The sequence below is a fragment of the Muscardinus avellanarius genome, assembly GCF_963383645.1.
Source record: "Muscardinus avellanarius genome assembly, chromosome: 16".
Classification (NCBI taxonomy): Eukaryota; Metazoa; Chordata; class Mammalia; order Rodentia; family Gliridae; genus Muscardinus; species Muscardinus avellanarius.
In genome coordinates, this window is record NC_137802.1 from 28,353,251 (window position 1) to 28,376,497 (window position 23,247).

The following is a 23,247-nucleotide window of genomic DNA, read 5'->3' on the forward strand; positions in this document are numbered from 1 at the left end:
TAACTCCAGAAACTTGGGAGGCTGAGACAGGAGGATCTCAGGTTCAAGACCAGCCCCAGCAACATAGCAAGCCTCTTATCAATCTAGTAAGACCTTGTTTCTAAACAAAAATAAAAAGAGAAGTGTACCTGGGAGTTAGAATGCCTCTGGGTTCAATCCCCAATACCATGGGGGTGTGGGGGGGTAAACTCTTCTGCAGAACATTCAAGAAGTATTAATTAGCATGATCTCCGCCAGGCCCCAAACAAAACAAAACAAAAAAGCCGGAAGGAAAGAAACATATTACAAACAAAATACCAGAGTACTGTTTTTATCTCTTCTGAGGATGCCTAAAATTCCACCTTCAGGCTTTGATTCTTGTTCATGGAAACATCCATAGCCGGGCGTGGTGGCGCACCCTTGTAATCCCAGCACTTGGGAGGCTGAGACCTGGAGGATCCCGGTTCGCGGACAGCCTCAGCTACTTAGTGAGGCCCTCTGCAACTCAGTGAGACCCGGTTTCAAAATAAAGAATAAAAAATAGGGCAGGGGTGTAGCTCGGAGGTCAAATGCCCCTGGGTTCCATCCATCCCCAGACCCGCAAAAAAAAAAAGAAAAAAGAAAAGAAACCTCCAAAAGGAAGGGAAACAGGGAAACCCAGGGGTCTCTGACTCCTCACCAGAAATGAGATGCTATCTTGTACTACAGGGGGCTCTGGGGGGGCTCCAGGGAGGAAACAGAGGATCAAGGCACAGGGGAGCAGCTTGCAGGAGCCTGGGGGGTGCAGAATGGGGAACTGGGACCTGAGAACCACCTCCAGGGTCATGATTTTGCCCTGGCTTTGGACAGAGGACAAATATCCTTGCATCGCACCCCCCACCCCGCCTTCATACCTTCGGGTGCCTTTCCCACTTTCCCATCTCTCTCCTGGGAGATGTATTTCTGTCCCTTTTCTCATCTAGAACAGCGGAAATGAATCATCTCTCAGCTTGTTTAATAAACAGCTTCGTGCCCCCTGGCTCCAGCGGGCCCTCCCCCGGGCCCCCTGTGGCTGTCCCCACAGTGGGGACCCTCACCACTGGGTGCTCTTGGTTTCCCCTCCTTCCTCTGGGTCTGGTGGCTTGACCTCCTCCCCCGGGGGTGATGGGAAGTGACACACAGCATTGCAGAGGCCCACTCCACCAGCTGACCAGGGGCAAGGGAACCACTGGAGCTCTTTGTGTCTTAGGTATCGGGGATTGAATCTAAGGGCATTCTATCTCTGAGCCTTGCCCCCAGCCCTATTTATTTATGTGATCATTTATTTTGTTTTGAAACAGGGTCTCACTAAGTTGCTGAAGCTGGCCTTGAACCCGCCATCCTCTGACCTCGGCCTCCCAACTACTGAGATATGCTGTGTACCACCATGCCTGGCAACCACTGTGGTTTCAGGGCTTTGTGGGCCATCTCAAGACCCTATTCGGTAGACCTCAGAATCCTCACTTCACAGACAAGGAGTCCAGGGCTCAGAGACATGAAGGAGCTTGCGCAAGGACAAACAGGAAGTGAGAGATTCCTTGGTTAATCCATTATGTTACACTCACGTGTGTGTGTGTGTGTGTGTGTGTGTGTGTGTGTGTGCGGGTGTGTTGGGTGGGGGTGCAGGTCAGCTGCTGCAGCCCATTAGCAGGATGGAAAAAGTCATATGCATGCCTAAAGTCATATGCATACATAAAGTCATATGCATGCCGTCAGATGTTTCCCTAGAAGTATATTACCAGGAGCTGGCTGAGTCAGCAAGGATGCTGTTGAGGAGAGGGGAAGCGGACATGGTGGTACATGTTTGTAATCCCAGCACCTAGAAGCTGAAGTAGGAAGATAACAGGAGCCGGGCGTGGTGGCGCACGCTTGTAATCCCAGCATTTGGGAGGCTGAGACCAGAGGCTTACGGTTCGCGGACAGCCTCAGCTACTTAGTGAGGCCCTCTGCAACTCAGTGAGACCCTATTTCTAAATAAAGAATAAAAAATAGGGCAGGGGGTGTAGCTCGGAGGTCAAATGCCTCTGGGTTCCATCCCCAGACCAGCAAAAATAAATAAATAAATAAATAAATAAATAAATAAAATAGAAAGCCAGGCGTGGTGACACATGCTTGTAATCCCAGCATTTGGAAGGCTGAGACAGGAATATTATGTAGGCTTGAAGCCAGCCTCAGCTACTTAGTGAGCCCTTTGCAACACAATGAGACCTTGTTTCAAAATAAAGAATAAATAATAGAACTGGGGTGTCGTTTGGAGGTAGAATGCCCCTGGGTTCCATTCCTAGTACCACAAAAATAAATAAATAAATAAATAAATAAATAAATAAATAAATAAATAGCCGGGCATGGTGGTGCATGCTTGTAATCCCAGCATTTGGGAGGCTGAGACTGGAGGATTGCGGTTCATGGACAGCCTCAGCTACTTTGTGAGGCCCTCTGCAATTTAGTGAGACCCTGTTTCAAAATAAAGAATAAAAAATAGGGCAGGGGGTATAGCTCGGAGGTCGAATGCCCCTGGGTTCCATCCCCAGACCGCCAAAAACAAAAACAAAAAAACATTAAAGCTGGGCATGGTGGTGCATGCTTGTAATCCCCACGCTTGGAAGGCTGAGACAGGAGGATTGCACAGGTCTGAAGCCAGTCTCTGCTACTTAGTGAGACCCTGTTTCCAAATAAAATATAAAAATAAGTCTGGGAGTATAGTCTGGAGGTAGAAAGACCCTGAGTCCCAGCCCTGGTACCACCCAAAAACAAATAAATTAATTAATTAAATAAACAAAAATAAATAAATAAAAAACAGAGCCGGGGGTGGTGGTACATGCTTGTAATCCCAGCATTCGGGAGGCTGAGACGGGAGGATTGCGGTTCGCAGACAGCCTCAGCTACTTAGTGAAGCCCTCCGTAATTTAGTGAGACTCTGTTTCAAAATAAAAGAATAAAAAATAGGGCAGGGGGTGTAGCTCGGAGGTCCAATGTCCCTGGGTTCCATCCCCACACCCGCAAAAAATAAGTTCAGAGTTGCTGAGGGCCTCACTAAGTAGCTGAGGCTGTCCACGAACCGTGATCCTCCGGACTCAGCCCCCCAAATGCTGGGATTACAAGCCTGTGCCACGACGCCCAGCTATCTATTTATTTATCTATTTATTTAATTTGTGGTACTGGGGATTCAGCCCAGAGGCATTCTACCTCTGAACTACACCCCAGCCCTCTTTTATTTTATTTTGAAACAGCTTCTTGCTAAGGTTGATGAGAGGCTTACTACGTGCTGAGGCTGTCCTCGAACCTGTGATTCTCCTGTCTCAACCTCCCAAATACTGGGATTACGGGGGTACGCCCGGCGCGCATTCCTCCTTACAGAGATGGAAACGAAGGCCCGGGAAGGCCAGCTAGGTTGTGCACAGCTTCGCAGCTGGCCGGGCGGCCGGGGCTCGATCCCGCGGCGCGGCGGCTCCGGGCCCCTCCCGCGCGGGCCGGCCGGGGGCGGGGCGCAGGCGGGCGGGGCTGGAGGCGCGGGCCGGGCTGGCCCTGGGCGGCCGCGGGCCGGGGGCGGCCGGGCGGAGCTGGGCACCTCGGGGGCCGGCCATGGGCGACCGCGAGCGCAACAAGAAGCGGCTGCTGGAGCTGCAGCGGGCGGCGGGCACCGGCAACGCGCGCTGCGCCGACTGCGGGGCGGCGGGTAAGGCAGGCGGGACCCACGGCGACCCCCGACGCGTTCCCCGACGGCGACCCCCGACGCGTTCCCCGACGGCGACCCCTAACGCGACCCCCCACGACGACCCCTAACGCGACCCCCCACGGCGACCCCCGACGCGTTCCCCGACGGCGACCCCCGACGCGTCCCCCCACGGCGACCCCCGACGCGACCCCCCACGACGACCCCTAACGCGACCCCCCACGGCGACCCCCGACGCGTTCCCCGACGGCGACCCCCGACGCGTTCCCCGACGGCGACCCCCGACGGCGACCCCTAACGCGACCCCCCACGGCGACCCCCGACGCGTTCCCCCACGGCGACCCCCGACGGCGACCCCTAACGCGACCCCCACGCATTCCCCCATGGCGACCCCCCACGGCGACCCCCGATGGCGACCCTCCCTTCGGGACCCCCGACTGCGACCCCCGACGCGACCCCCCACGGCAACCCCGACGAGACCCCCCACGGCGATCGCCGACCGCGACCCCCGACCGCGACCCCCGACGGTGACCCCCGCGCCCCGGGTCGGCACACGAACCCACCTTCGTGCCCGGGACTTAGCTGTTCCGAGGCGGGGAGTCCGAGAGTCGGGGCTCCCGGCGGGCGGAGCTGGCCGCGGCCGGAGTCCCTGACCGCCGGTCCCAGCGCCCCCAGCCGGCCCGTCTCCTCCCCCCGCCCGCCGCAGATCCCGACTGGGCCTCTTACAAGTTGGGGATCTTCATCTGTCTCCACTGCTCCGGCGTCCACCGCAACTTCCCCGACGTCAGCAAGGTCAAGTCGCTGAGGCTCGACTTCTGGGACGACGGCACTGTGGAGGTAAAGGGGTGCACTGGGGACCCGCGAGACCGGAGGACTGGGCCAGGCAGTGGGCGGCGCTCCGGGTCCGCAGGAGAGGGTCAGCAAGGAGAAGAGGAACCGCAGCCTAGCACATGGGGTTTAGCCAGAGGTCCTGGGTTCGAATCCTGCCTCCTCACTTGCTTACCAGCTGCGAGGGCCTGAGCTGGTTGCTTAATCTCAGCGGAGGACTCTGTGTTTGCACATCTGTGCTGTGGGCATACAGCCATCCTCTCCCAGGGCTGCTGTAAGGATGAAATGCAGGCGCTAAAGTAAGCCAGGTGTGGTGGCTCACGCCTGTAATCCCAGTATTTAGGAGGCCGAGACAGGAGGATTGAAGGTTCGAGCTAGCAAGATTCTGTTTCAAATAAAAAAAATTAAAAATAAAAAAAAAATAAAGCTGGGGATGTAGCTTGGTGGTAGAATGACCTTGGGTTTGATCACTAGTATAGAAAAAAATAAACAACAAAACAAAACACAAAAGAACCGCAAGCAAGCAAATGAACAACAAAAACAAAGAAAGTGGTCTGTTAACAGTCGCTGTTATCAGCCCAGACTCAGGAAGGGAAACATCCAGAATGGTCTATGGCCCCCCTCCCCTCTCCTCCCCCTCCAGCAAGCAGACCACTTTGCTCTCCTGCCCTGTGTTCATGGAGGGCTCCTTCAGCTGGGTGGTAACATTTTGGCCAGAAAACTCTTCGGAGAGCAGGCCAGTCTAAGCTGTGCTGGTTGGCTGCAGGGTGTAAGGATGACTAGGGAGACAGGTGACACATCCGAGCACCCACCATGGGCCGGGAACCCACAAACACCGCGGGGCTGGATGTTTCACTTGTTCAGTCAACACACAGTTACTGGAGACCCACTGGGTGCTGGGTCCTGGGAGGGACGGCGAACAACTAGGTCCCTACTCATCCAGGGCGCACATTCCTTGGAGAAAGACGCGAAGCAGGCACCCAGCACATAGGCCCAGGGTGTTTATGCCCTGTGATGCCCCTCTTACACTTTCTTCATTTTATTTCTTCATGTATTTATTTTTATTTTTATTTTGCAGTGCTGGGGATTGAACCCAGGTACATTCTACCACCGAGTTACACCCCCAGCCCACTTTTTTATTTTGAAACAGGTTCTCACTGAGTTGTGGAGGGCCTCACTAAGTAGCTGCGGCTGACTGCAAACCTGCAATCCTCCTGCCTCAGCCTCTCAAGTACTGGGATAACGAGCCTGTGCCACCACGCCTGGCGATTTTCTTCATTTTTACAGGTGGGAGTGCCAGGCTTACTCATAGAAGAAAGGGCAGAGCCAAGATTTGAATACTGACACATCTTGTTGAGATCCAGAGCTGCTGTACATCCTGTGGCACAGCCCAGCAGCTCCCGGGGAGGGGAAACCAGGGTTCACTGTAACCTAGGGGTTTAAAGGAAAAGCCTGATGCCTGGCTGGGCACAGTGACGCATACCTGTAATTGTTGTTGTACTTGGGAGGCTGATACAGGAGGGTCATAAATTCGAGGCCAGGGTGAGGTAATTTGGTGAGAGCTGTTTCAAAAATGAAAAATAAACTGGGCGTGGTAGCATACACCTGTAATCACAGTACTTGGGAGGCTGAGACAGGAGGATTGCAGGTTCGCAGCCAGCCTCAGCTACTTAGTGAGGCCCTCTGCAACCTAGTGAGACCCTGTTTCAAAATAAAAAATAAAAAAGTGCTGGGGTTATAGCTTGGAGGTAGAATGCCTCTGGGTTCAATCTTTTATGCCACAGTCAATCAGTCAATAAAATTGGGATGGTAATGTTAAAATGTCTGGGCTGCTGTGTGAGAACTGTAAGGTGTTGCTCCTGGTTGAGGTGTAGTTATTACTGCCCCGGTTGTTTTGGGACCACTAGCCTTCTGAGTAGACCAGGGTTTCTTTCTTTCTTTCTTTCTTTCTTTCTTTCTTTCTTTCTTTCTTTCTTTCTTTCTTTCTTTCTTTCTTTCTTTCTTTCTTTGTACTAGGGATTGTACCCGGGGGATGCTACCTCTGAGGTACACCCCCTATTTTCTCTTCTTTATTTTATTTATTTATTTATTTTTGGTGGTACTGGGGTTCCTGGAAGCCCTTCTACCTCCGGGCTACACTCCCAGACCCATTTTTTTTTTTTACATTTTTATTTGGAAACAGAGTCTCCTAAACCAGCGCACGTGGCTGGCTTCTAACCTGTACGATCCTCCTGTCTCTGCCTTCCAAGCGTGGGGATTACAAGCGTGCGCCACCACGCCCGGCTCTCTTCTTTATTTTAAAACAGGGTTTCACAAAGTAGCTGAGGTTGATGATGAACCTGGGATCCTCCTGTCTCAGCCTCCCAAGTATTGGGAGTGTGTGTGTGTGTGTGTGTGTGTGTGTGTGTGTGTGTGTGTGTGGTGCTAGGCATTGAACCCATGGACATTCTACCTCCGAACTACATCCTCAGCTCTTTTTTTATTTATTTGGCAACAGGTTCTCACTAAGTTGATGAGAGCTTTGCTAAGTTGCTGAGGCTAGCCTCAAACTAGCGATCCTTCTTTCTCAGCCTCCCAAGTACTGGGATTCTAGGTGTGTGCTGCCACACGCCTGGCACTCGTTTCACATTTTTGTGAGTGCTAATTTTACCTTGACTTGCTGTTGTCTTGCAGTTTATGACCCACAATGGGAACCTCCGTGTGAAGGCCAAGTTCGAAGCCAGAGTCCCAGCTTTCTACTACATCCCCCAAGCCAGCGACTGCCTGTGAGTGGGCGGTTCCTCTGGGGCGGGTGAGGGTCCCACGCTCCATCCCTGGTGCCTGGTGTGTGGACCAGATCCAGTGCATGTTGAACTGTCGGGAGGGCCCCGTACCCACCCTGGTTTCAGCCTCTCTCCTCTAGCTGTATGGTGTGTCCCTTCCCTCTCTGAGCCTCAGTGTCCAAAGCTGTGGAATGGAGGATTTTCTGTAAGAGCTATGATCTGTCACTCTGGCTCTGATGTTCTGGTAGCCTACAGATGATGATAGGGGGAGAAATGTTGGTATTTATTTATTGCGGTACCAGGGATTGAACCCAGGGGCATTCTACTTCAAAGCTGCACTCTCAGCTCTTTTTTAATTTTTAATCTTTATTTTGAAACAAGTCCCACTAAGTTGAGGAGGCTTACTGTGAACCTGCAACCCTCATGTCTGTCTCCCAAGTACTGGGCTTACGAGCATACACCACCACACCCGGTTGAAATGTTGGTATAGCAAAACAAGTGTATTTCAGCTACTTCCTGTTGAGTGTTATGTCTAGATCCGTCCCACCTAAATTCAGGTTGTCTACAAAAGACTTGTCTAAGCTACAGATCCTTAAATAATATCCATAGAAATAATAATAGCAGAGCCGGGCATCGGGGCGCATATTTGTAATCCCAGCATTCAGAAGGCTAAGACAGGAGGATTGTGGTTCACAGACAGCCTCAGCTACTTAGTGAGGTCCTTTGCAACTCAGTGAGACCCTGTTTCAAAAATAAAGAATAAAAATAGGGCTGGAGATATAGCTTAGAGGTAGTATGCCCCTGAGTTCCATCCCCAGTACTGCAAAAATAAATAAATAAATAAATAAATAAATAAATAAATAAAATGAGAACCTGTTTCAAAATAAAGAATAAAAAAATAGGGCTGGGGGTGTAGCTTAGAGGTAGAATGCCCCTGGCTTCCATCCCTGGTATAGAAAATAAATAAATAAATAAATAAATAAACAAACTAATAGCAGCTAGGCGCCATGGTACACACCTGTAACCCCAGTGACTCAAGAGGTTGAGATAAGAAAATCCTAAATTTGAGGCCAACCTGGACAACTTAGTAAGACCCTGTTTCAAAATAAAATAAAACCCAGACATGGTGGCACATGCCTTTAATCCCAGTACTTGAGCTGAAACTAGTAGTGCATTCTTGTCATCTCAGTACTTGGGAGGCTGAGACAGGAGGATCGCAGGTTCAAGACCAACCTCAGCACTTAGTGAGACCCCTAGCAAGAACCAGAAACCTAGCAAAACCTTGTTTCAAAACAAAAAGTAAAAAAGGTGCAATTTGGAGATGGAATTTCTCAACCCTTAGTACCACAAAATAAATAAATGAATAAATGAATAAATAAGTAGAATATCTGGAGGTATATCTCAGTGGTAGAGCACTGATAGGTTCTATCCCAGTACTGGAAAAAAATAGCTACTAGTACATTACTAGTATATTCTGAGCTGTGTGTGTGTGTGTGTGTGTGTGTGTGTGTGTGTGTGTGTGTGTGTGGTACTGGGGGTGGAACCCAGGGGCTTTTCTACCTCCGGGCTATACTCCCAGACCTTTTTATACTTTATTTGGAAACAGGATCTCACTGAGTTGCTGAGAGCCTCACTAAGTAGCTGAGGCTGGCTTTGAACCTGTGCGATCCTCCTGTCTCAGCCTTCCAAATGTTGGGATTACAAGCGTGCGCCACCATGCCCGGCTCTTATTCTTATTTTGAAACAGGGTCTAACTGAGTTGCAAACCCTCACTAAGTAACTGAGACTGGCCAGTAAACCCGCGATCCTCTGGTCTCTGCCTCCCGAATGCTGGGATTACAGGCATTCGCCACCACGCCCGGCCTCCCATCTCTTTATTTTGAAACAGGGTCTTGCTAAGTGCTGAGGGAATTTTTTTTTTTAAGGGGGATTAAATCCAGGGGCATTCTACCTCTAAGCTACACCCCCAGCCTGATTTTTTTTTTTTTTTTTTTTTTTTTGGTGGTGGTACTGGGGGTGGAACCCAGAGGCTTTCTACCTCTGGGCTATACTCCCAGACCTATTTTATATTTTATTTGGAAACAGGGTCTCACTAAGTTGCTGAGAGCCTCACTGAGTAGCTGAGGCTGGCTTTGAACCCGTGCGATCCTCCTGTCTCAGCCTCCCAAACGCGGGGATTACAAGCGTACACCACCAAGCCCGGCTGTCAGCCTGATTTTTTATTCTTTATTTTGAAACAGGTTCTCACTAAATTGCAGAGTGACTCACTAAGTAGCTGAGGCTGGCCAAGAACCCAGATCCTCCTGCCTAAACGTCCCAAGTACTGTGATTACAATCGTGTGCCAACACGCCCAGCTTTTATTCTGTAAGTGCTGAAGGTTTAAGTTACCAAGTGCCGGGCATACACCCCCAGTACCACAAAATAAATAAATAAATAAATAATAAAAAAATAAGCCTGTCATGGTGGTGCAATGCTTGTAATCCCAGCATTCGGGAGGCTAAGACTGGAGGACCGTGGTTCGCGGACAGCCTCAGCTACTTAGTGAGGCCCTCCGCAACTTAGTGAGACCCTGTTTCAAATAAAGAATAAAAAATAGAGCAGGGTGTGTAGCTCAGAGGTTGAATGCCCCTGGGTTCCATCCCCAGACCTAATAATAATAATAATAATAATAATAATAATAATAAACAGCTGGGGATGTAGCTCAGAGGTAGAATGCCCCTGGGTTACATTTCCAGTACCAAAAAAAAAAAAAAAGTTGCTGAGGCTAGCCCCGAACCTTCTATCCTCCTGTCTCAACCTCCCCAGTACTGAGATTTCAGGAGTGCACCACTAGGCCCACCTCAACAAACAGGTTTTAACACATTTCTCAGAGTCAGCTTTAGAGAGCTGCCTTGTCCCTGGCTGGGCCATGGGATGTGCAGGGCTCTGCTTGAAAGGACCCATCTCATCCTGCCTTGCTGTGCCAGTTCCTGCTGAGCACCTACTGTGTGTGATAAACTTCCCATCAATCTTGACGGATAGGTCGTTATAATCCCAATACTCAAGAGGCTGAGACAGGAGGATTGTAGGTTGAAGGCCAGCTTCAGCAACATAGACTCTCAGTAACTTAGTGAGAACTTGTTTCAAAATAAAAAAATAAAATAGTACTGGGGGTGTATCCCAGAGGAAGAATGCCTCTGGGTTCAATTCCCAGTACCCTCCCACAATAAGAAAAATAAAATAATAATAACAACAAAAACATTAATAATAATAATATTCTACTCTTAGCAATGCACAGCTACTAATACCCCCCAAAATAAATATAGATAAGTAAATAAATAAAATAATAGTTCTAGTCCTGGTTGTATGATTTTTTTTGCAGTGATCATAAATGACATCTGATTGAGGGAGTATTTTTTATTTGTGGCACTGGGCATTGAACCCAGGAGCATTCTATCACGTGAGTCACACTTTCAGCCCTTTTTATTTATTATTATTACTATTATTAATTATTATTATTATTATTATTTTGGTACTGGGGTTCCTGGAAACCCTTCTACCTCCAGGCTACACTCCCAAACACCTATTTTTTATATTTTTATTTGGAAACAGGGTCTCTTAAGCCAGCAAGGCTGGCTTTGAAACTGCGTGATCCGCCTGTCTTCACCTCCCAAGCGCAGGGATTACAAGTGTGCGCCACCACGACCGGCTATTTATTTATTTATTTTTCATTTTAATTTTTTGCAGTACTTGGGGTGGAACCTAGGGGCCTTCTACCTCCAAGCTGCACCCCAGTCCTATTTTTTATTCTTTTTTTCTTTTTTGTGATAGTGGAGATGGAACTCCAGGACAGCATTCTACCTCCAAGTTACACCTCCTGCCCTATTTTTTTTTTTTTTTTTTGGTGGTTCTGGGGTTCCTGGAAGCCCTTCTACCTCTGGGCTACACTCCCAGACCTATTTTTTTATATTTTTGAGACAGGGTCTCTTACGCCAGCGCGGCTGGCTTTGAACCTGCGCGATCCTCCTGTCTCCGCCTCCCAAGCGCGGGGATTACAAGCGTGCACCACCACGCCCGGCTTCTGCCCTATTTTTTTAATTCTTTTTTTTCTTTTTTTTTTTTTTGGCAGGTCTGGGGATGGAACTCAGGGGCATTTTTGACCTCTGAGCTACACTCCCTGCCCTGTTTTTTATTCTTTATTTTGAAACAGGGTCTCACTGAGTTGCTGAGGGCCCCACTACGTAGCTGAGGCTGTCCGTGAACCTCGATTCTCCAGTCTCAGCCTCCCAAATGCTGGGCTTATAAGCGTGTGCCACCACGCCCGGCTTTTATTCTTTATTTTGAAACAGGGTCTCACTAAGTTGCGAAGGGCCTCACTAAGTAGCTAAGGCTGGCCTTGAACCACAATCCTCCTATCTCAGCCTCCCAAGTGCTGGGATGACAGTGCCAGCATTCGGGAGGTGCCACCATGCCCAGCTAGTGCTAGGCTCTTTCCATACATTTAAACTTCTCATCAGAGCCGGGCGTGGTGGCACATACTTTAATCCCAGAGCTTGGGAGGTTGAGACAGGAGGATCGCACAGGTTCTAATCCTGCCTCAGCTACTGAGTGAGGCTCTCAGCAACTTAGTGAGACCCTGTTTCCAAATAAAGTACAAAATAGGTCTGGGAGTATAGCCTGGAGGCAGAAAAGCCCCTGGGTTCCACCCTCAGTCCCGATAAATAAATAAATAATACATTTCTCATCAATCTGGACGGACAGGCAGTTATAATATGATCAACATATTCCCTAAGTCCAGAGAAGTTAACTTGTTCTTGGTCACACAGTGGATAATTGGTCGAGTGAGACCAGATCTCAGGTGGTCAGGCCCCAAGACCCTGTGTATCCAATGGAGCGGGCCCAGCGCCCATGAACAGAGAGAGGGAGAGGCTGAGTGTGCTGTGGGGCCGGACAGTGTAGATGTGCAGGGGATGCACCTCCTTATTAACCCAGAGGCCTGAGGCTGGAGTTGGAATGGTCCAGTGGTTCTCAGTCCAGTGGGAGAAATAGCTCTTCCCAGGAGGCACTGGTCATGTGTGGAGACATTCAGGTACCACGTCTGTGTAGGGGGCTGAGGCCTTAGTGAGACCCTTTGAAAAAGAGTTATCCAGAGCCCGGAGTGGTGGCGCACGCTTGTAATCCCCGTGCTTGGGAGGCTGAGACAGGAGGATCGCACAGGTTCGAAGCCAGCTTCAGCTACTTAGTGAGGCTCTCAGCAACTTAGTGAGACCCTGTTTCCAACTAAAATATAAAAAAAGAAAGAAAGAAAAAAGAAAAAGAGTTATCCAGCACTAAGTGTCCCTGGTACTGAGCTGAGTAGCCTGGATGTCCTGAGCAGGTACCCACTCCCAGTGTAGCGTCATGGAACCTGGGGAGAGACCACAGCAGACTCAGCTGACCTAAGGTTTTTTTTTTTTTTTTTTTTTTTTTTTTTAGGGTCTTGAAGGAACAATGGATTCGAGCTAAGTATGAGAGACAGGAGTTTATGGCTGATGGGAAAACCATCTCACCCCCAGGTAAAGTGATTTTCATGTCTTTTGAGATCTGTGTTCTACTGAGCTTAGAAACAGAATACCGGGTTGGCGGGAGCCAGATAGTCAAGCCGCGGGCACCAAGGGATGCTCCTCTGCCTCAAGACAGCAAGCACCCAGCTAGTGGGCTTTAGGGTCTGAGCAGCAGGGAAGCAACTTGGTCTCAGGTCCTTGCAGGGCACTGAGTGTGCGCAGAGCCTAAGTGTCAGCTGTAGGCTGGCTGGGAGATGTTTCTGCCCTGGGCTAGTGCCCTTCCTGGTGTGGCTCAAGGCTTGGGGGACTGTGGGCGCCTTTCAGCTTTCCTTTCTGCCCTTGTGCTGGGCACAGCCTTATGGGAGGCCCTGGGCCTATGGTGGTTTCCACCCCACTGCTCCAAGTCCAAGTTTGCACTGATCTAGAGAGAGTGCAAAGTGTACAAAATCATTCTTGGAGGGGCAGAGGCAGCCGGTACTCAACAGTATTAGGCCAGCAGTGCAAATGAATGTCCAAACTAGTAGGCCCCTTGATTTACTCACTATTCCCAAAATTTTATTTGGCTGAATCCATGTAGGATTGAGTAGGACCATGTATATTTAGGCCTCTTATAGTATCACTCCAGTTTTTTTAGAACTTAGTCATCATCACTTCTTCCTCCTCCTCCCCCTCTTCCTTCTTTTTTTTTTTTTTTCTTTTTTTTTGTGGTGCTGGGGATGGAACCCAGGGCTTTCTACCTCTGGGTTACATAGCCAGACCTATTTTTTTTAATTGGTGCATTGTAATCATATAGCACATTGGAGTACAAGACTTGAGAGGATATACAAGCACACATCTTCCAATTAGCCCTCATCCAGCCCCCATCCCATTCCCTCCCCCTCCCTTAATCCCATGCTTGTTTGGTGATTAACTTTGATACATTTGTTTATGTACCTCCTGTGTTTTAAAAGAGGCTCCATTCTCTACTATTCCATACCCTCTGATTGGTCACCTTAGTTGCTTCACTATAGGGCCCTTTCTATAGCTCAACCTCTTCCTGTTGCCCCTTTCCTCCTAGTTTTTTGCTGATTAGGGGAAGCATCTGATTCTTATTTTCTGCGATATTCCTCTGTGCATGCCGCGTTGCAAGTACCGATCCCACTCTTGATGGCCCCAGTAGTGGCCTGGCTACCCAGTGGACTGATCCAGACCTCGCTGGCTCAAGCAGAGGCCTTGCCTCATGGGAGGCCCCGATTCTGGTCTCTCTGGCCCCGACACCAGCCTAATCCCTCAGCTGGCTCTGATCCCAGCCTCAGAGGCCCCAGTAGCGGCCTTGCCTCACGGCAGGCTCCAATGCCAGCCATCGGTCCCAGCACTGGCCTAACCCCTCGGCAGGCTCTTATCCCGGCCTCGGAGGCCCCAGCACCGGCCTTGCTTCATGGCAGGCTCCGATGCTGGCCGCTCAGCCAGACCTATTTTATATTTTATTTGGGAACAAGGTCTCACTAAGTTGCTGAGAGCCTCACTAAGTAACTGAGGCCGTGATCAAACCTGTGCGATCCTCCTGTCTCAGCCTCCCAAGCGCTGGGATGACAAACGTGTGCCACCACGCCCTGCTCTCTTCCTTCTTTTTTTAGGTGCAGGGTGCAGGGGGAGTGGACTGAAAATCAAACCCAGTACTTTATATAATTAGGCAGGTACTGGATTGGACCATTGAGCTACATCCCTAGTTCAGGACTTAAACTTCTTTTGTTTTTTTTTTTCTTTTGGTGGCACTGGGGTTTCTGGAAGCCCTTCTACCTCCGGGGTATGCTCCCAGACCTATTTTTTATATTTTTATTTGGAAACAGGGACTCTTAAGCCAGCGTGGCTGGCTTCGAACCTGCCAATCCTCCTGTCTCCACCTCCCAAGTGCAGGGATTACAAGCGTGCGCCACCACGCCCGGTGGACTTAAACTTCTTAAGGTTTTATTATGTCTTCTGGTGAGACAGCCTGGTGCTATGGAGAGCCAATGGAGAAAGGTTTTGCACAGTGGCGGAAGTCCAGCTGAGATTATACGATGTGGCAAAGTGGCTGCATCAAGGCCCTTGTGCCCTGCCACTGAAGTAGCCAGTAGAGTGGGGCATTCGGGCAGTGGCTGGAGGGCTTTCCCTGGGGCCTCGGAGGTGCCTGAGCTGCTCGTGCATCTTATGGTCCTGGGTGTTCAGTCCTTCTCCTTGGTCATCAAGGTAACCGGGAAGGATTCCTGTGGAAGCGGGGAAGGGACAATGCACAGTTCCTGAGAAGGAGGTTTGTCTTACTGGCAAGAGACGGCCTCCTGAAATACTACACCAAGGAGGAGGTAAGAGGCCAGGATGGCCGGGGATGCGCCCTGGGCCCTGAGCTCACCTGGGCCCACCTGTTAGGAGATGGTGACTTGACTTGTGGACAATTTCAGACACTGAGGGCACCACTTTCTTTTCATTGGCTATCTACTTAATCCAGTTCACAAAAAACACACACTCTGTTCACCTAGAATCACCCTAGACTGGTCCATGTTGTAGTTGTTGCTTTTTTTTTTTTTTTTTTGGTGGTACTGGGGTTCCTGGAAGCCCTTCTACCTCTGGGCTACACTCCCAGACCTATTTTTATATATATTTTTTATTTAGAAACAGGGTCTCCTAAGCCAGCGCGCGCGGCTGGCTTCGAACCTGCGCGATCCTCCTGTCTCCGCCTCCCAAGCGCGGGGATTACAAGCGTGCGCCACCACGCCCGGCATGTAGTTGTTGCTTTTTGAGACTGGGTCTCACTGTGCTGACCCTGTTGGCCTCCACTTGTGATCCTCCTGTCTCAACCTCTCAGCAGCTGGGACTACAGATGTGAGGCACTTCATGCAACTTATCTAAAAGCTCTTTTTCTCCTCTTTCCCTCCCTCTTTTTGTTTTTATTTTGGTTTGGGTGGTACTGGGGTTCCTGGAAACCCTTCTACCTCCGGGCTATACTCCAAGACCTATTTTATATATTTTTTAAATTTGGAAACAGGGTCTCCTAAATCAGCACGGCTGGCTTTGAACCTGCGCAATCCTTCTGTCTCCGCCTCCCAAGCGCAGGGATTACAAGCGTGTGCCACCACGCCCGGCCCTCCTTCTTTTTGTGATACCAGGGATTGAACTGTGGAGCATTCTACCCCTGAGGTACACCCCAGCCCTATTATATATTTTTTTAAATTTTGAAACAGGGTCTTGCTAGGTTGCTGAGAGTCTCACTACTTGCTGAGGCTGGCTGTGAACCTGTGATCCTCCTTTCTCAGCCTCCCAAGTACTGGGATTACAAGCGTGCACCACCACACCTGGCTGTCTAAAACGTCTTTACAGTTTGACCAAAGCAAGTCATGCAGCCAGCCTCTGATGAAGGGAAGGGGAGATAGAGCCCACTTCTTTATGTGTAGAGCTTCATGTGTCTACCAGGAGGAAGGAATTGTCGAGGGCCTCCTCTGGGGGCCAGCTACCATGCTCAGCCCTGGGGCATTCCAGTGTGTGTGCGTGTGTGTGTGTGTGTGTGTGTGTGTGTGTGTGATGCTGGAAATTGAACCTACAGTCATTCTGCCTCTGAGCTACACCTACTTGCCCCCCGGCCCTCTTTTATTTTTTTATTTGGAAACAGTCTCGCTAAGTTTCAAAGGGTGGCTGTGAACCTGTGATCCTCCTGTCTCAGCTTCCCAAGCACTGGGGTTACTGGCGTGCACCACCACGCCCAGCTGCATTCCAGTTTTAGAGGACAGAAAAATAAGAAATTTTCAGCCAAAAGAATGTGAAGCAGAGGGCAACAAAGTCAGAAGAGGACACGCTCTCAGCATCGCCCTCACTTTGGCCCATTTCATGCAGGAAAATGTGACTATTCCCCCGTTGCTTTCCTAGACAGGTCAGTACTAACCTTCTAGTGAGAGGAGGGGTCGCTCCTCAGTCTCCACTGTAAAGCACAGAAGAGTGTTGCTCTCTCCACCCTTTTGTTGAGGGAGTAGGAAAGGCAGGAAGAGACAGTGCTGCTGCGCTAAGAAAGGGCCCCTGAGCCCCGCTGCTGCTGTGATCTGGCGTGTGTGTGTGCGTGTGTGCGTGTGTGTGTGTGTGTGTGTGTGTGTGTGTGTGTGTGTTACTGGGGATGGAACCCAGAGGCATTCTAGCTCCAACCTACACCTCCAGGCCTATTTTTTTAATTCTTTATTTATTATTTTCTCTTGTCTTCCCCTATTCAATCTCAGCTGCCACAATCAGGGAGAAAGTACAAGGACACTTTTTCTTGCATCTGTGTTTTATTCTTTATTTTGAAACAGAGTCTCACTAAATTGCAAAGGGCCTCACTGTTTTTTGTTTTATATCTTTCCTGAAATAAAAAAAATTTATTATAAAGGTAACATTTTGGGGGCAGTACTGGGGATTGAACCCAGGGGGCTGTTCTATATCCTCAGCCCTATTTTTTATCCTTTATTTTTTTTATTTTTTTATTTTTTTTTTTTGTTGGTACTGGGGTTCCTGGAAGCCCTTCTATCTCCGGGCTACACTCCCAGACCTATTTTTACATTTTTATTTGGAAACAGGGTCTCCTAAGCCAGCGCGCGGGGCTGGCTTCGAACCTGCGCGATCCTCCTGTTTCTGCCTCCCAAGCGCGGGGATTACAAGCGTGCGCCACCACGCCCGGCTTATCCTTTATTTTGAAACAGAGTCTCACTAAGTTGTAGAGGGCCTCATGAAGTAGGTGAGGCTGGCCAGAAACTTGCGAGCCTCCTGTCTCAGCCTCCCAAGTCCTGGGATTATAAGCGTGTGCCATAATGCCCAGTTTGTAACTTCTTTCTTGGTGGTACTAGGGAGTGAGCCCAGGGCCTCGTGCATGCCAGGCAAGTGCTCTAATGCTGAAATACATTATCATCCCTTTTGTTTGTTGGTTCATTTGTTTGTTTGTTTATGGTACTAGAGTTTGGGTGGGGTTTTTTTTTGTGGTACTGGGGGGTGGAACCCAGGGGCTTTCTACCTCCAGGGTATACTCCCAGCCCTATTTTATAATTTATCTGGAAACAGGGTCTCACTAAGTTGCTGAGAGCCTCACTAAGTAGCTGAGGCTGGCTTCGAACCTGTGCAATCCTCCTGTCTCAGCCTCCCAAGCGCGGGGATTACAATACAAGTGTGCACCACCACGCCCCGCTAGTTGCAAACTTGTTGCTCATTTGCAGTAAGGGTCTTGGCGAAGGTGACCAGAAGTTACTCTGCTGACTGTCAACATCCTGAGTCTGCTCTTTTTCACTTTCAGAGTAAAGGCCCCAAAGCTGTCATCAGCATCAAGGACTTGAATGCCACCTTCCAGACAGAGAAGATAGGGCACCCCCACGGGCTGCAGATCACCTACAAGAGAGAGGGCCACACCAGGAACCTGTTTGTGTATCATGAAAACGGGAAGGTGAGCGGACCCGACCTCCACGCGGGCTCCCAGCACAGCTTCCTGCCTCCCCTGCTCTAGAGACCTGCCGCTGCTCCATCTGCTTTCATTTCTCTGTCTGAGACAGAGGTTTAAGGAAGGCAGACTGAGCTGTGGGAGAGGAACATGGCCGGTGCCGTGAGTCTCTCTGACAGTGCACAGCCACAGTGGGAGTCCAGTTAGCAGAGGGACTAGGCCCAAGAATGGCAAATCCAGGGTAGGGGCAGAGATTCAGAAAACGGGAAGAGGAATGGAAAGATCGGGTTGGGGCCTTTTGTCTTAGCCTGCCATCCTGGGCCACCAGCACTGGCATCACTGGGGAGCTTGTTAGAACCAGAGTCTCATGTCCACCCCAGACCTACAGAATTAGAAGCTGCTCTGGGCAGGATTCCCAGGTGATCCCAAAGCACATGAGTGTTTGAGAAGCGTTATGTTATTATGGCCTGCAGATCAGCGCAAAGAGAAGAACAAAAGTACAGGTCCAAGAGAATGAGCTGGGTCAGATCCTGAGTGGGGTCATAGTCCAGGGAAGGGGATGGAGATGCCAGATGGTGGGGAGAAGTGGGGTGGCTGACATTTTGTGAGCACTGATTACCTTTTTTGTGTGTGGTACTAAAGATTGGACCCAGGGGTATTCTACCTCTCTGCTACACCCCCAGTCCTTTTATATTTTGTTTTGACATAGGGTTTTGCTAGGCTGCTGAGAGTCTTGCTACACTGCTGAGACTGGTTTTTTGTTTTGTTTTTGTTTATTTTTTGGTGGTAATGGGGGTGGAACCCAGAGGCTTTCTACCTCCGGGCTATGCTCCTAGACCAATTTTATATTTTATTTGGAAACAGGGTCTCACTAACTTGCTGAGAGCCTCACTCAGTAGCTGAGGCTGGCTTTGAACCTGTGCGATCCTCCTATCTCAGCCTCCCAAGCGCGGGGATTACAAGCATGTGCCACCATGCCCGGCTATTTATTTATTTATTTATTTATTTATTTTTGAAACATGGTTTCTCTAAGTTGCTGAGGCTCAACACTTTATTTTTATTTTTATTTTTTATTATTTTTTTTTGTGTGTGTAGGTTTGGAGATGGAACCCTGGGGCATTTGACCTCCGAGCTACACCCCTTGTCCTATTTTTTTTTTATTCTTTCTTTATTTTTTTTATTTTTATTTTTTGGCAGTACTGGGGTTCCTGGAAGCCCTTCTATCTCTGGGCTACACTCCCAGACCCACTTTTATATATTTTTTTATTTGGAAACAGGGTCTCTTAAGCAGCGAGTCTGGCTCCGAACCAGCGCGATCCTCCTGTCTCCGCCTCCCAAGCGCGGGGATTACAAGTGTGTGCCACCACGCCCGGCGCTCAAAACTTTATTTTTATTTATTTATTTTTGTAGTGCTGGAGATGGAACCCAGGGGCATATTCTACCTCCAAGCTACACTCCTAGCCCTATTTTTTATTCTTTATTTTTGAAACCGGGTCTCACTGACTTGCAAAGGGCCTCACTAAGTAGCTGAGGCTGTCCACAAACCATGATCCTCCAGTCTCAGCCTCCCAAATGCTGGGATAAATTTTTTTTTTAATGTAATCCCAGCATTTGGGAGGCTGAGACAGGAGGACCGTGGTTCCCAGCCAGCCTCAGCTACTTGTGAGCCCTTTGCAACTCAGTGAGACCCGGTTTCAAAAATAAAGAATAAAAAATAGGGCTGGGGTATAGCTTGGAGGTAGAATATGCCCCCTGGGTTCCATCCCCAGTACCACAAAAAAAAAAAAAAAAAAAAAAAAAAAATTAAAAAGCCCCAAAACTCCAGAAACCAAACACACATGTAAACAAACCTGTAGGATTTGGACCCAGGGTCACCAGTCTGTAACTGGAGAGACCTGTAAAGTGTAAAGTGATGGCCCATTTCCTTAGTGCCTGAAACCAATAAGGTTCTTAACAAACCCTGGGACATGACAGCTCAGAACTCAGAGTCTTGGCCCTGTGCTTGGCCTAGGGAGGGAGGGGAAATGCTTTCATTCCTTTGAAGCTCTAGTCAAATGACTTTCTCAATCACATATTACATCAAGGTCCAGCCACTGCATCGATTTGAACAAGTCTTTTGACTTCCCAGTTCCAAATTCCTGGAAGAATCTGATAGCTCAGTCCAGCCTCTCTCTTGGTCCAGTTCTAGTGCAGTTGCTGTGGCCAGGAGAGGATGGGATTATATGGGGCTGCAAATGGCGGGGTGGTTCTTAGAGAAGTACCCCCAAATCTATTACCACATCTAAACTAACCTGCAGAGTGAGTCGAATGTTCTAGGTAAAAGGTGTGTGCAGGAGGGAGGTGGGTGAGGCTGAGCCAGGAGGAGGGACCGCCTGAGTTGAGGGATTGTAAATAGCTGTGTGGAAGAAGCTCAGAGACAAAGTCACTGAATGACCTTTGGGCAGTAGAGAGGACTCCCAGCCAGCTGGAATTAGATTTGTAATAAGAAAATCACTCTGGCTTCTTGGGAGGACCAGTGGACAGCCGCAGAGGAAGGCCGCAGGACTCGCACTTCTCCAGGTGAGGTGGTGGTGGCCACGTGGCCGAGCCTGATGTGTGCATGCGTTCTCCTGGGTGACAGCACAGAGGTCCAAGACAGCGGTGGCCGAGCCGCATTCCAAGCCATGGAGAAGTGTCCCCAGGTGCAACTACCCTCCCCTGAAAGCTGGTCTTTAACATCTGCGGATAATGCTTTCCTAGACCCTGGCTTCTCAAAGTGTGTCCTGGGGACCAGCAGTATCATGTCACCTGAGAATTAACGTTAAGAGATGTGGAGCTGGAGGCCGGGCGTGGTGGCACATGCTTGTAATCCCAGCATTTTGGAGGCTGAGACAGGAGGATTTGGGTTCAGTGGCCACCCTCAGCTACATAGTGAGGCCCTCTGCAACTCAGTGAGACCCTGTTTTCAAATAAAGAATAAAAAATAGCCGGGCGTGGTGGCGCACACTTGTAATCCCCGCGCTTGGGAGGAGGAGACAGGAGGATCCTGCAGGTTCAAAGACAGACATGCTGGCTTAAGAGACCCTGTTTCCAAATTTAAAAAAGTATAAAATAGGTCTGGAAGTGTAGCCTGGAGGTAGAAAGGTTTGCAGGAACCCCAGTATCACCACCAAAAAAAAAAGAATAAAAAAATAGGGGGCTGGGGGTGTAGCTCAGAGGTAAAATGCCCCTGGACGCCATCCCCAGTACCACAAAAAAGAAAAAGAAATGTGGAGTTGGAGGCCAGGCGTGGTGGCACACACTTGTAATCCCAGCATTCGGGAGGCTGAAACCGGATGATCGCGGTTCATGGACAGACTCAGCTACTTAGTGAGGTCCTTTGCAACTCAGTGAGACCCTATTTCAAAATAAAGAATAAAAAATAGGCACCAGGTGTGGTGGCGCACGCTTGTAATCCCAGCACTTGGGAGACTGAAACAGGAGGATTGCACAGGTTCAAAGCCAGCCTCATCTAATTTAGTGAGGCTCTTAGCAACTTAGTAAGACCCTGTTTCCAAATAAAATCTAAAAAATAGGTCTGGTAGTATAGCCCGGAGGTAGAAAGCTCCTGAGTTCCACCCCCAGTACCACCAAAAAAAAAAAAAAACAAAAAAAAGAATAAAAAATAGGGCTAGGGGTGTAGCTCAGAGATAGAATTCCCCTGGGTTTCCTCTCCAGTCCTGAAAAGAACAACAAACAAACAAACAAACAAACAAAACAAAAATGCAGAGTCATAGGCCCTGGACCTATTGAATCTAAGCCTACATTTTAACAAGATGCCGGGTGATTCCTGCAGTGAAAGCGAAATGCGGCCAGCTGTGGTGGCACATGCTGGGATCTCAGGCTTGGGAGGCTGAGCCAAGAGGATCACAGGTTTGAAGCCAGTGAGGCCTTGTTTCAAAGACAAAAACAAATAAAAACTAAGAGGTAAAAGGGCTGGAGTGTAGCTCAGAGGTGGAACACTCCTGGGTTCAATCCCCAGTACTGCACACACACACATACACATGCAGACACACAAGCGATACACAGTGTCCATTGTAACTGCACTGCGGCTCGCCTGAGTCCTTGCCCAGAGCTCTGGATTCCTCCTGCAGTGGCTTCCCTCCTGCTCAGGTGGGTCACAGGGCGCTGACCTCTTCCTCCCGGGTGGCCCTGGGCGGCACAGTGCCGTGTGTTCCTGCGCTCAGTGCCTGTGCCCCAAACCTGATAACCCACCCGCCACCAGACGCAGCCCCGCCCTTCTCACCAGCTGTCTGTGTCCTTTGCACCTTTCTTGCAGGAGATAGTGGACTGGTTCAACGCCCTCCGCGCAGCCCGGCTGCAGTACTTGAAAATGGCCTACCCTGAGCTCCCAGAGTCAGAGGTGAGCCACTGTTGACCCCAACTTCTGAGTCTCCCTACCACCTCCTGGCCTTGTCCACCAACCCCTAAGCCACTTGGGCCAGACTAAGTTTGTTTTAGGCAAGGCCTTGAGACTAGGTTTAAGTACCTCAGAGAGGGGAAGACAAAGGCTTTTCTCTGGGGGAGGTTGGAGGATTATGGGCAAAACATCTCTTCTCAAAAAGCACCTCATTTTCTACCCTCTGGGCACACAGCCACACAGGCCCTGTCAAGTGTCGAGGGGCTCAGCCCTTGGAATCTCTTTCTGACTCCTTTTCTCACTAAAATGTACAAATGATATTGCTTTTTTTGTGTGTGTGTGGAAAAAGGGATTGAATCCAAGGGTGTTCTACCTCTGAGCTACAACCCCCCAGACCTATTTTTTTTTTTTTTTTTTTTTTTGGTGTGGTACTAGGGGTGGAACCCAGAGGCTTTCTACCTCCAGGCTATACTCCCAGCCCTATTTTTTAAGTAATTAATTAATTAATTTGTAATACTGGGGTTCCTGGAAGCCCTTCTACCTCGGGCTACACTCCCAGACGCATTTTTTTATATTTTTATTTGGAAACAGGGTCTCTTAAGTCAGCACGACTGGCTTCGAACCTGCGCCATCCTCCTGTCTCCGCCTCCCAAGCTCAGGGATTACAAGCGTGCGCCACCACGCC

At 49.4% G+C, this 23,247-nt stretch overlaps 1 protein-coding gene across 1 annotated transcript in view; it reads left to right on the top strand.

Annotated features, from left to right (window-relative positions):
* Positions 1-3,579: 3,579 nt before the first annotated feature.
* ADAP2 (ArfGAP with dual PH domains 2) overlaps positions 3,580-23,247 on the top strand; it is a gene marked incomplete at both ends in the record, with an annotated part of 30,648 nt that continues 10,980 nt past the window's right edge. The window contains 7 exons of the mRNA XM_080714010.1: positions 3,580-3,673; positions 4,377-4,507; positions 7,172-7,263; positions 12,716-12,795; positions 14,992-15,104; positions 18,044-18,190; positions 22,482-22,565. Coding sequence (XP_080570136.1) covers positions 3,580-3,673; positions 4,377-4,507; positions 7,172-7,263; positions 12,716-12,795; positions 14,992-15,104; positions 18,044-18,190; positions 22,482-22,565 — 741 coding nt within the window. The remainder of the gene's footprint in view (positions 3,674-4,376; positions 4,508-7,171; positions 7,264-12,715; positions 12,796-14,991; positions 15,105-18,043; positions 18,191-22,481; positions 22,566-23,247) is intronic.